At 45.4% G+C, this 13,759-nt stretch overlaps 1 protein-coding gene across 1 annotated transcript in view; it reads right to left on the reverse strand.

Moving 5' to 3' along the window:
• Window positions 1-13,759, reverse strand: part of REEP1 (receptor accessory protein 1) — a 72,628-nt gene that overhangs the window by 36,256 nt on the left and 22,613 nt on the right. Inside the window, exons 2-5 of the mRNA XM_082316496.1 lie at window positions 8,247-8,319; window positions 5,079-5,155; window positions 3,060-3,180; window positions 1,294-1,407 (exon numbers count right to left, since the gene is read on the reverse strand). Coding sequence (XP_082172622.1) covers window positions 1,294-1,407; window positions 3,060-3,180; window positions 5,079-5,155; window positions 8,247-8,319 — 385 coding nt within the window. The remainder of the gene's footprint in view (window positions 1-1,293; window positions 1,408-3,059; window positions 3,181-5,078; window positions 5,156-8,246; window positions 8,320-13,759) is intronic.

The following is a 13,759-nucleotide window of genomic DNA, read 5'->3' on the forward strand; positions in this document are numbered from 1 at the left end:
CCTGACAGCCACAGTCTGCACAATGCTTGGCAGGGAAAAGGGAAGCAATTTTTGGCTTTTCTTTGAAACAGGATATAGCTTTTGCATATCCTTGCGACCCTACGTGTGCATGGCATATCCCAGGGGCTCCCCACTTCTGTGACACCTTGCATTCAACATGCTTCATAGACTTCATGGTATTTGGCCTTCTAAGGATGTATTATACATTTTTACACAAGGTAAGGCCAAGGCATACTAAAATGATGTGCCTGAGGTCAGGTGCCTGATGCCTGAAAAGCATTTGACAGAGGAAAATAATTTCCTTCAACTCCCATTCACATGTTTTTCCTAATACCAGTACCCACCTTGCCCATATGTTTCTGCTCTCCTTTTACAAGAGGCATTGTATCTGACTACATGAAAGCTGTATCTTTTATGCAAGCCTTGCCCCCAAAACACAAGGTATAGTCACTGTGCACATCTCCCTGAGCCATGATAATCCATGGCCAGAGAGCAGGACCACAAAACGCAGTTACCAAGTCCTTTCAGCTTTTGTGCAAGCAAAGAAACAGAGCTAACAGCTATTTTCTGGTTGTGGCTCTAAGCAGATGAGACCACTCCTGAGATGAGACCACTCATCCAACATCTACTCATTCTCCAAAAGCAACTAATGCCACTTCCCATTCACTCTTACATAAAGATGTCTCCCGAGAATTATACATGAGGAATGTTATGTGTAAGCCTTGCAGACAAACTTTTAGCCTTCACAAACTTCAGATCACATCTGCTTTCTGTTGGTATGCAAATTATAGGTCACTAGATCCTCCAGACTTCTCAACAATTCAGCACAACAATTGACAAACTGGGCTGCAGATGGCCTTTCCCTTCACTGCAGAAGGTGCTGACCAAAAAAAAAGATTTCCCTGTCAGGCTGCTAACTGTGCTCACCTAACGGCAGCATCTTTCATGGGAATTATGCTCCTATTTTGACAGTGAAAATGAAGAGCACAGGCTGTGATGAACAGCATTGCTAACATTGTCACCTGGGTACTGAATGCTACGGAAAATATAAAATTCAGAGGCCTGAGGCAGACCCTAGTCTTAATCCTGCATTTCCACTCACTAGGCACCACACTTACTATCTTCATCCCAAGAGGCACCTGTGTGGCTGGTGAATGGGAGATTGGGAGGCATGATCAAAATCAGTGAGCAAATCCCTACCCTCACCGTCTATCCCCCTCCACGCTATGGCTGCTGGTGGTGATGGATGCAGATGAGATGCTAATGAGTCACCATCCTGACCCGCACCTTTACCTTTGAAGCCGCCATGACGGCTGCCGTGGCTGCGACGTTCAGCCCCCGCTTCCCAAAGTGCACAAGGGCATCGTAGCTCCGGTCTTTTGCCTGGACGAGGCAGTCATCGATCTCCTGTCACAGCAGACAACAAAACAAACAAAAAAAAAAAGCACAAGAAGGACAAGTTCAGAGTGCTCCCAGCCTCAAACTCTTGGCAGGGCCAGGTCATCTTTTATGGAGGCAGACATCCTTCATTTCCTGCACCTTGGCTGGAGAGAAGTTCATAGCCAACGTTTGCAAAGAGGAAAGGTTTGCAGGGGAGCAGTAACTCCCATTGCAGGCTTTGGGAACTCTTTGTTCTGTGAACGGAAGATTGGGACCTAAAGTTGGGACACACTTGCACAGTGCAATCACCACCAATAGGTCCTGGGAGCAAGCTGGACACATCCGCCTGGGCAGAATGGACCAGGGTGTGTCAGAAGCCATTTGCAATCTATGGACTCTAAAGACAAATTGGATTGCCCTGTAGTTGAAAAGAATCATATTATGGGCAGCTGCAGCTATACTGCCCTGGGTCCAGGACTGGTGGTCTCAGAAGTATCTGAGATACCTCTGCACATCACTGCAGTGTCTGGCTTCAACAAGCCCATGGAATTGGTAGGTCCAGAGCTTCTGGACTTCAATGCTGCTCAATATACAGTGAAATGGTTATGAAAGTTGCTGCCCTCACCCTCCCTCCCTCAAGGCACAGGGGTCTGGATGGTAATGGATGACAATGACTTCTAGTACTCAGCTACTGGATGTGCTGGGTTAGTAGGGACTGGAGGCTGCGAGAAGCTGCTGGCTGTTTAGCGATTCCCTCCCTATTCCTAGCAGATAAGAGGTGGCAACCCAAAAATGCACGAGCACTACTTGTGAGAAGCGTAAGCAGAAGTTCCCAGGAAGCAGAGAGACAGGGGACTGATCCCCACTGTCCTTCTCGGACAGGACTGAGACACAACTGTTCATGCACTGCCTGTGGCTAAACAGAAAACTCTCACTTCCACAGTTGCCAATGTGGGAAACAGTTATTCAGTTCTTAGTAGTCTGCATGTTGATATGTGACTGATAGCTATTCTTGGCCCATGTATCCACGAGCCAAATGGATCTGCCTGACAATGTCCCATTCACAGCCACAGAAATCTCCTAGGCAGCCAAATGATCCAAGCTGTAATGTGTCCGTGTCTATCCCCCGCCCCCCGAAATTAGCATCACAAATTTGGGCAAGACATTTCTCAACCCAGGACCTCAACATGCTACATGCCTTACTTCAGCATGCTATACATCTCCCAGCCAGGCAAGTGCTTGCTAAGCCCCTTTCAGACAGGCTTGGCTATTTGTCTCGTTGCTGCACGATGCTTTAGGCAGAGCTGGGAACAAAGTTAAGGAGCCCTGGCTGCCAGACCCTGTTTCTCTAATTGTTATATCCAGCCACAACATAGCACTCCAGCTATATTCAGCCAGTCCGTGCAAAGCAGCTCAGGAGGTATTTTTATCCCCCTCCCTCCCAGCTTCTCAAGTGCACAAAGATGAGTTAATACGTGCGAGTGCTCTGAACAGATGCCAGTATTTAAAAACAAAACAACCATGAAGAACAAAAACACCAACCAAAAGGAGATGATCAAATGACAGAGGAAGAGAATCAGCAACTCCCAGTCCTTCAATGAAAATGAGTGATACGAAGACTGGAGTGAACACACTGCAGATCTGCTCCACCCAGAGAGGACCCGGGCATCTGTGATTACCTTTTCTTTTGAAGACAGCGTCGGATGAACAAATTTTCTGTACAGGAGGCTGGAGCCTTTTGTGTATGGAGACAGCAGCCAAGCTACAAAAGCTATTTTGAGTTCATAGTAGAATGGAAACCTAGAGGAAAAAGAGCTGTTAATGTCTGCTCCCAATTTAACCACTGCCCTTAATTAGAGATGCTCCACACAGGAAGGGACCAGCCAGTCTTAGGACAGCTTGTGCTTACCAAAGAATCCAAAGATCAAAACACATTCACTCACCTTTGCACACATCTCAACCAGGCATGTGGGTAAATCGTTACTCGGGTATCAGGGCCGTTATTTAATGGTCTGGAAGAGACTCTGCTGTGTGATAAGAGGAGCTTTCTACATGCAAAGAGCACAGATGCTGCCTTCATAGCATCCCCAATCATTAGGAGGGAGCAAAGAGCAAATCAGTATTTCATTGATATATTTATGCACCTTTCATCTCTCTGCCTTTCTGCTTTTAAGATAACACTTATCTGACTGAAACTGAAATACAAGAACCTTTGTTGTTCCAGCAACAGGCAACATAAAGGTGCAGATCCACACTGTGGCTTTCAAGTAGCCCTGCAAAACATGCAGGACACTTACTAACAACAGAACATGCTTTAGCTGTAACAACAAGCCAGGGAATTCTTGAGATTAGATTATCCAGACTCTTCTCTGGATGACAAAGCCTAGAGCTCAAGGCTGGCCAGCTAGAAGCATCCTCAGGCAGGCAGGCATGTTGCTGCCAGCAGGGTGACGAACCAACGCTACCCTTTGTAGGCAGAGGCAAGCGAGAGCAGCACAGAGACCCTGCGATGGCCGTGCACCAGCCCAGCTGGACCCAGGCAGACTCCTGCTGTGCAAGCACAGCACTGTCACCGAGCCAGCTGGGCCATACAGCATCCAGGTCTGACCCGATGGGCCTCTGCGATGCTTTACTCTGAGCATGGATTTGCCAGGTCAGTCTTCCACTCAACTGAAGATCTCTACAGCATACTTGATTTCACAGGCTGGACAAGCCCTCTGTCATTCCTCCCAAGAGACCCACATAATACATCCTCCAAAAAAAAACAAAGCTCCAGATGAACACAGTGGAGGTAGATCTGCATGCAAATTAGACAGAGAGACAATAACGTCCTTTATCTCCTTTTCAACAGACCTGACATGTTGCCAAGTACTCCCGATTCCTTTTGTTTGGAGGACTCACTAGAGGCATGCAGTGCTATGCAGGAACAGGCTTTAGGTGAGGGCCATGCACTACAGTTACATTTTCATCCTGAAGTCTACTGATCTCACTGGTTTCCACTAGGAGGGCCTTACTAAAAAGGGCAACCAAGGCAACAAACGTTTCCATACTTGAGCATCGAAATTTAAGGAACCGAATCTGATAATTGGATAATCTGAGAATTTATGTGCTCTTGTCCTGACAGAGGTCACCAGGAATCCTTCCGCTGGCACCAGAGAGCCCACATCAGTATGGACTGTCACTGTCCTCCATCACACTGTAAACCCAGCCTAACCAGGAATGGGCCTGGCAAAACACGCCAGGAACAACCACCCAAACAGCAACCTACAAACAAAGTCCTGTGCTGCAGGGCTGTTTCTGCCTGATCCCTAGAGTCTGTGTATTTACTGTAGCACACAGCTAGGTAAGTCTAGAACTATGCCTGTAGCTAAAGCTAGTGTTGTTTACGTGATGATCTCTGCAAGCATCCAACTTGGCAATCAGCTGCACCTCTCTCTGACAGGCAGGGGACTGAGTCTCCTGTAATAATTTCTCACTAATGATATATCACTGAGCAGTTCCACCCTCTTTCTTGCTTTTCCTACGACAGCACTGAGAAAGGAAGCATGGCTCCTCCAGACAAAACACCTCTATGCACCTGAAGCTGCTAACCCTGTGTTCAGGAGGCAGTGCACCTCTGTGCCCCTTTTTCCCCCCTTGTAAATATTTCCATTTTCTTTCCATCTCATGCCAAAGACCCTCTCCCATCTGGTGCTCACCAGCAAAGAAAGATATCCGTGAATGTCTCTGCTGTCGTGAAGAGTGCGAATATGATCCAGTACATCATCCATTTGACCTGGTAAACAAAAACAGAAGCCCGGTCATTTTTCCCCAAGGGCCTCGAACTATCTCTTTACAGGCACAAGTGCACAGAAAAACTCTCACAGAAAAAAAGGTTCTTTCCCCCTCCCCGTGTATTTAACAATTACTATGGACTTGAAGATGCCAGAGCTCCCCCACCTCGGCACATAATACACGTCAGATTTCCACGCGAGCCCTCGGGAAGGAAGATTGCAGCCATTAGGACTGGTCTCGTGAGACAAAGAGCAGCCTGACTCTGTCCCCACAGAGGAAGCTCCACTGGCCAGCGGAGGACCACAGCCCTATCACAGGGCATTAAAAATCTCACTTGGCTCATCTTAATAGCAAAGGTTAATGCTAGGGTGTTGGCCAAACTGCAATTAAGACAAAATGTAATTACTTGCATAATATCTAAAGGCGGGGGAAACTAGCCAGGAAGAGATAAAGAGGTAACTGCCCATCCCACGAACCAGGGCTTGGGAGCACAATCAACTCACTGCAACTTATTGAATTAGCATGCATCCCTTGAGCGGCGGTGCCCCCTCACATCCACACCCTGAGCCCATTGCAGTGACGAGGGCAAGTGCATTAGCTTAAGTCCCTTACCTGGAGCTTAGGTGAGAGCATTTTGCCTCACATTGGTAGTGAAAGCATGTGCTGTGCTGTCACTGTGTTCAACTACGGTAACTCCACTGTGGGGTGGACTGCTTGGTGGGTGATTTATGGACAGTCTCCTTTGCGGTGATAGTGATAGACACAGAGTCTTTGGGGACTGTGACGTGGTCAGGGAAACTGTAGTATCTTGAGTAATTCAGGAATCTGGGAATTTTTGTCACTGGGCACTAAATGGCATTTAAAAGCACAGCTAAACTATTCTGATGCATGCAGTATTGGTTCTTGTTGGGCTGGAGAGAAACAACACATTTGTCACACGCCATCAGCACTTCCAGTGATTTTTATCAAGTGCTCCTCTTCTATGGCACTGTTACCACAGAGATGATGTAAGAAATAATTTCCAAGTACTGGAGATGGGAGAGAAACCTTTTATTCCCCCTCAATATTTTTTTTCCATTGTGAAATTGTAAAACTTAAAGTTTTAACAGCTTCAAGAATCTGTCTCTCCAAAGCAAAAGAGATGGTAAGATAAAAGTTGTTAATTTAACTGAAAATTGTTGTCTAATCAGCTGTATTTGCAAACAGAGATCCCTAAGCAGCTTTGCTTAGGAATGTTAGAAAGCTTAAGGAAGTAAAATCCATGAAAATCCATGAATTAGAGAATTGGACCATGTTACCTAAGGATGGGATAATTGCAATAGAATAAGGGAAGGCTGGAAAGAAGGCAGTACAAGAGGGATACCTACACCACGTGCTGCTCTGGGGAAGGGAGGATGGAGGTGGCCATAAATCTGGATCTCACCAGCTCTGAAATGGCTTGCTCCATCTTCTCCCCGATGCAGTGGGGACAGTACCTGTAGTCTCTCTCCATCTCCCTGCAGGTACTGAAATTATTCCCTGAGCACCTGTCACCCAGCTATATAACTGCTTCCCTGGGATTTATATAAATATATTTATATTTAATGTTACAGCAGTAGAATGGCACTGCCAAATGCCTGAGAGCATTGTCTTCCCAGGGCAGCTTCTGCCAGACTTTTTACATAACTGCGGCTCCCTCAAAGCTTCACTGCCAGCACGGTTCTGTCAGTGAGACATTACTGCCAGCAAACCCTTTAAACACAAACCAAGACCTGGTGGGGATGGGCTTGGGTCAGCCTGAAATACCATTTATCAAAATGACTGTTACCAAGCAGAATAAAAATAAACTACAGTGATATAAGTTTTGACTAACAAATGAAGGTTTGTACTGTGTCAGTGTGAATTACTATTTTTTTTTTTTTAATCAGACCCTAATGGACGTATTGCCACAACTGGTGTGCTAAACTGAAAAACAATTGTAAGTGCAGACCAGGTCTTAGATCAGCTGCCCCCAAATCTGGGTCATGAGCCCATGTGTCTGCTGCGAGTTCCTCTTTTGCAATTGAATTTCCAACAGGAACTGGACCCTTCAACAAAATAATTTCCAGAAAAGGACTATGGAAATGTTAAGTATCAGTGGCAGACACTGCTTGGGGATGCTAGCGCACATCTTCAGCGTTTCCAAGCAAAGGGTGTACAAACCTTGAGAAGCACAGCTGTGCAAGGGCTGCAGGGACATTTTGCCTTAAGTATCTGATGTGTTCTCTAACACTTATGATTCTCAAAATACCCAAAACCATAATGTGAAGGAGGGGACTGACTGAAAGGAAAAATCTCAGCAGCCACAGCAAGTCCCAGTTTGAGCTTGTACTAAGGACTCCATGGGATAGCCATCTATGCTGTTACCCAGAGGAGAAAATAGGCTTGTTATGCCTGGGATCTTGAGAGGACTGAAGAGTCAAGATCTGGAGGCTGAGCCGGGTCCAGTGAAATTACCAGAGCTCAGGTTGTGAAGGGCGCTACAAAACCTACAGGACCCCAACAGCACCCCAGTGGGTTTGATTCTCCCACATTTCACTCTCCCTGATGGCCCCATATGCCTTTAGAAACTGGGACCAGGGAACATTTTTCAGCAAAAGGTTGCCAGCCCTGCCTGTAAATAGGTTGCTCCACAAGGGAGGATGTTTCTGTCTGAGGATTCAGTCATATGTGCTTCGAGTTGCCTCCTCTGATCCTTGTTTTGAATGAGCAGCTAAAGCTTCAAGGCTTTTTGAAAAGGCTTTGATTTATTCTGCTCTTCAGAAACAAAGGAAAACACGCAAAGCTCTGGATGCCAAATACCTTTTACGTCGGCTGCATATAACTCGCACCACCAGAGAAATAGCACGCATTTGTCAAAGAGCACATCAACTCTGCAGAGGAGCCAGAAGCACAAACCTGAGTCTCCTTATTTGAGACTTGTGCCTAGCAATCAGCCAGTCCACCTTCAGGCCAGTTTTCCCCTTGCACTGGTTTACGAGCTTTCCCAGAATACAGGCAACACCTTTACAATGTGATGAGCTGCAATCTTAGAAAACAAACCCTGCAGCACAGCCACAAACCTCATTACTCACATATTCTTTGATGTCCTTTGATTTCACGGCTTTGTAAGAATAATATGCGGGGTAAAGAGTGCCAAAGATAAGCCTGGAAAAAAACAAACAAACAACAAATGGATTAAATTGATTTCCTCTCACAAAGAAAGATTGTTTTTTTCCTGTCTGTTAAATGTGTTTCTTGCACTAGCAAGAAGTGTTAGGATTTGATTTAAGCTTGAGTGCACTAAGTACAGTAGAGGAGTGATTCTGCATCACTGAATTCAGAGAAGCTGTTGCCAGTGACATGAATGAAGAGCGGGGATTCAGGCTGACTTTCCTTTTGCAATGGTTTCCATAGCTGTACCTTATGAGTTACGCACAAAAAAAACCCAAACCAACCAAACAAAAACCAAAAAAGGCCACCGCACTTTTAAAAGGAAATTAAAAACCTGATTTCAAAATAATGTACTCTGACATCAGGAATACAGGAGTATTGCTTTCAGAGGCAGGACAAAATGAGATTCATTTTGTCTAAAATCCCTTCTACCCCTATTCAATACTCGGAAAAGCTGGCAGAGGGTAAAGCAGCATCCAAGTTCTACTGGTGCAAGGGTTTGAAAGCTGAGGCCTTACCCTACATTAAATCTGCTAAAGGGAAGAGCTCTGCACTGTTCGGTAAAGTCGATTTGGGCTCAAAAGAGGAGGAATTTGCCCACCAAGATATGCCAACAGGATCAGGCCTAAAAATCCCAGCTCTACTGTTCTTTCAGACAGTTTCCTTTCATTTTCAAGTCTGAAAGGAATGCTGTCGGCTTCAAGATGTCATGCAAGAAAGAAATAAGGATCCGTAAGTTAAAAATAGCACTACTGAGAAAAAAACGTTGAGAATTTTTTTATACTAACTCTTCTCTGCATCACTGCCGGGTTGCTTATTCACTTCGATTGTTCTGGACATAAGCATAGGCTTGTCAAAACCACTTTGCCCTGCCCAGGTTTCAGTCGGTTTTATTCAATGCAGTAGGATGATGCTGCAAAGTCTGAATTTAATAGATTGCAGGGGAATGTTTATTGGCTTGCAACTACTCCTCTTTCCACTGGAGCTTTTGCTTTAAATTCATACAGCTGTTTCTGCTGCTCTTGGGAATGGAAATGATCAATGTTTCAATCCCTAATTGTGGAGCCGCATGGACCTGCAGTCGTCTTTTCCATCCTGCCAGTAGCAACTGTGTGCCATGGGACTCATAATTACAGTTGAGTCCATTATGTGCATAAGACATTAAAAATTAACACTCTGGGATATGGTGTACCATCGTACTTCCCGTAGTTCAAGAAGGTATTTGTGAAAGAATGGGGTGAGCCAGCACACATCTTGATTTCCAAAGCAGTGACCGAAGAAAATTTGCCTGCTATTCATCATGCTTACTGTAGCATAGCTTAGCAAAACCTGCAGCACAATGCAGACTTCAGAAAAGCAGCTACTGAGTGAGGAGATTCAGTATTTTACAGAGGCTTCACACTGGCTTCAAAAAGCTTTGCTGGAAACAGTCAGCTCTGAACCTATGTCACCCACAGGGGCTGTGCTATATGCAGGAATTAGATACGAATGCTCAGAAAGATTCTGGGAAACCAAACGCGTTTTTGTCCCTTGCAATACCTTAACAAACAGCAACACTGGTTAAAGCAAGGAAGAACACACAGACAATAGCTTGATCCTGTTCTCACTGAAGCTAATAACAAATATACCCCCTGCGTTCAACGGTAGCAGGACCTAATCCAAAGAAGGTAGAGCTCACAAAAGGAAGAAAGCCCCACAATATTCAGAAACTAACAGCTGAGCACATGAGTAATGTTTTTGGCTCTGCTTATAAGAAGTACCGCATTTCTGTCCTTCCTTCTCGGCCCGGGCTGGCTGCTATCTCACACTTTTATTTCCTGCAAATAATCACTGAATGATTGATATTCATTTCCTCAGTTTGTGCTGGTAAATACAAACTGAAAGTAACTGGATCCTGAAGAAGCAAACAGTTTATGGGATCACTAGAAAAGAATTAGTCGCAGACAATAAACACTTGAAAAAAATTCCTGTGAGGGAAGGAAACTGTGCAATACTTTTGCATATGCAGAGCAAGGGACAGTTAATAAGGTGATGTGTTCTCCCTAAATTGCAGATTGAGAGTTTCACTAATTTGCCTTGTAGTGTGTTGTGTGCATATATGGACATTTATTACTGCTATGGTTTACCAGACTGAAAACTGTTTTAAGGAATGTTGGATCCCGGTCTTGTCGCTGCTGTGGCTTACTATGTGGCTTGGAGTCATTTAACCTTTGGGTACGCCCTACAAATGGAAGACAAAAGATGTTCAGGCATTGCTGTAAAGCATATTCAGGGTTTTAGAGACAAATACCTGCACATAGGCATATTCTAAAAAGTCTCTTGAAGTTACTGTCTTCACTGGGCTTTGGATCAGGCTTGACTCCAATTGATTTAATTCAAACATACACGTCAATCCTCTATCTGTTCCCTCAGTTCCTCCCCCCTGCTGAAGACAATACTTCTCTCTTCCTCCTCATCCAAGCTTCCTGTGTAATTAAAGTTATCGTTGATTCCTGCCTTCCTTCATCCCCGTGCTCAGACTGTTGCCAAATCACTCCTTCTGCACACTATGCACAAAACCAAGGCCGATTCTTTGTCCCTCTGCCCAAGCCACTAAGTCACTCCTTGCCTAAGTCTCCTTTCCAGCCTCCTTTGTGTTGTTCCTAACCCACCTGGATGCACCCGTGTTTAAACCTCCCTCCCCGCCTTGCCTACCAAGCTGAATCTTTGCTTTCCGTGCCTGAAAAATGTTGCTCCTAACTACTGTTGGTTTGGGCTTTTATCACATCCCACCTCAGGCCCGTCTCTCCTTTAATGACTGTGGTGCCACCAGCTTCTTACTCTGCTGTTCCTTGTATGTCTTCTCCCACACCCTGGAGCTCCTGTGCTCCTTGCTCCCCCACTGCAGATCAGCCCATCGCCTCTAAAACGAGCTGTTCCCTGACAGTTATCCTGACAGCCCACAGTTTGAGAGGCAGCAGCCCAAGCCATACAAATTCCAACCACGCCATTCCCCAGTTCCTCCTCATCTCTCTAAACTTCTGCTGTAACACTCCAGTTCTACCTGATGTTCTCTGAACCACACCACAGGACCTTCAGCTTTCCTCACACATCCCCAAAATCGCAGCACAGGCCCTCAGCTCCCTCCCACAACTGCCGGCTGACCTGAAAACAACATGTGCTAGGACTCCTTCTGCCGTACATGCACTGACTGCCTGAGTGGTGCCTGCCAGCTGGCAAGCCAAGTTAACGACCTACCTATGGAGTTAACACTGCAGCTTTTACCTCCTGGTGGATGCTGCTATGAGACAATCTCCCAGCCAGCAGCTAATTCTTATGAATAATGTAGAAACTTAATATTTGAAACCTCTCTGACCCATCTATTTTGGCCACAGTCACTTTGCAGATCCAAAAGTTAGCAGCAGTGGAAAAACAGACTGCTTAAGCCTCATTTCCTTAGGAAACCAGGCTACAAATATGGAGTCAACCCACTCCCCACCCATTTCCATCTTTCAAAGCTCCTTTGAATGAGCTACGTACCCCGGGAAGCCTTGGCTCTTTTACCCTCTGTGCAAAAGCAGAAGCAGACATCCTGATCAGCAAACCAAGGACTCCCAGAGCTTGATGTAGTAGTTGCTATGTTTAAAGCTACAGAAATGTGCTCCGACAGCCTGGGCTAAAACAAACACATACCCTCAGGGTACAGGGAAAGGCAAGGAAGTAGTGACATTCATCAGCGAGTTAGGAAAAGCTCACTTGCAGCACTAAACAAATAGCCACACCAATCTTAACAATTCTTACACTGCTCCATGCTGGAGGTCTACATCAACTACAATCGCCTTGAAAAAGGACAAAACAGCAGCTGTAAAGAAATCACTGAAGAGTCAACTAATTGTGCAACAGGAGGCAAAAATCTAAGTAAAAGGTTAGTCTTCTTAAAGAATAGGATAAGGATTAATGGTGAAAATCTTATAATCCTATTAGGGACATCAGCAGCAGCAATCCCCAATCTGGACCACTACGTGCGCTTCTGGTCATTCTTTGTCAAAAGGAGGCAGGAGGGAAAAGGAGAAGGGCAACAAAAGTGTGTGGAAGCGCACTGGGGAAGATCCATAGGAGTGACTGCAGATGCTGCAATTGTTTCTTTTGCAGCAAAGGCAAATAACTGACTGAGGTTATTTGCTCCTACTCCTGATCCAGTGTAAGGGGATGTTCAACTGAATCAAGAGAACGAAGTCAACAAGGAGGGGAGAAACCTTCTCTATCACCAGGAGTTAATCTGTGGAACTTAATAACTGTATTTATTTATATAATTGCATTACATAGGACTTGGGCTTTGGTTTTGGTTTCCATTATTCAAGTTTACCGCTAAATGAGACAGGAAAGGACGAAGCTTCCCATATTGTGGGGTTTCCTGATTATCAGGGGAATATTAAAGCAACTGAACTGTTGGCTCCTCTTTAGCAATCTCTGTCATATTCCAGGGGAGCAGCTGCACCATCACCAAACCTCCTTCTGTCTCCACTTACCAGCACAGCCACAGCCAGCCCTGGCTATTATATCCTTCTATTCCTTCTCTGAATCTGCTAGCGCAGGGATCTGGCCATCACAGAGCACAGGCTAACCGAGATGTGACAATACCCCTAATAGCATCTGGGTCATAGCCTAGGGATCAGCATCAGAGCTGGCACCAGCACCTGGGAGGGCTTCACGCAATGTCTTGCGTTCTGATGATTTGGCGATGCTATTTTCCTCATGAGGGGGCTGGTCCTACAGCCATTTACCTGTAAAATTAACTCTCACTTTCCATACAGCAGCCACTGAAATAAATGGAAAGACTCTCGGCAATTCTCAGGAGTATTGTCCAGGACTCAAGTTACCTCTAGAAATGCCTGCAAATCCATTCTCTTGAGTATTTTTAACCACACAGGTATTTTCTGGATGGTAACGTACTGTTACAAATATACCAGCATGGTGCCGTCCACATCCCAAGCCATCCAAGTTCTCCTCATCTGGTTACCATGCCACCAGCGGTGTTTGGGCTGCGCAAACATTTCAACATTGTACTACTACAACACAAATAGAACAGCCCTTATTTTGCCCATAAATAACTAATGTTTCCACATCATCGGCACACAGCAGCCAAGATGGCAAACTTCTGCTCAAACACAGGGATGGACACATTTAGGAATCGCTGAAATATTTTGTATTTCCTCAACATGTTCACTGGCTAGTGCGTGCTTCTTACGCATGGAGCAGCAGCTGAGCTGTCACCACGCCAGCATTCCTCGCTGGAACCGCCAAGAAGGGCGCCAATAGGTTTGCATTCCTTATTATCAGTCCTAATTAATGTTCACACCGCACCACAGATTAAAAATAAACAGCACTGTCTTTGCACCAAAGGTTCCCGGTTTAAATCCAACAGCTGGGGATGTGAAAATAAGCAGCACACAAG

This window comes from Platalea leucorodia, assembly GCF_965183815.1.
Source record: "Platalea leucorodia genome assembly, chromosome: 6".
NCBI classification, from domain to species: Eukaryota; Metazoa; Chordata; class Aves; order Pelecaniformes; family Threskiornithidae; genus Platalea; species Platalea leucorodia.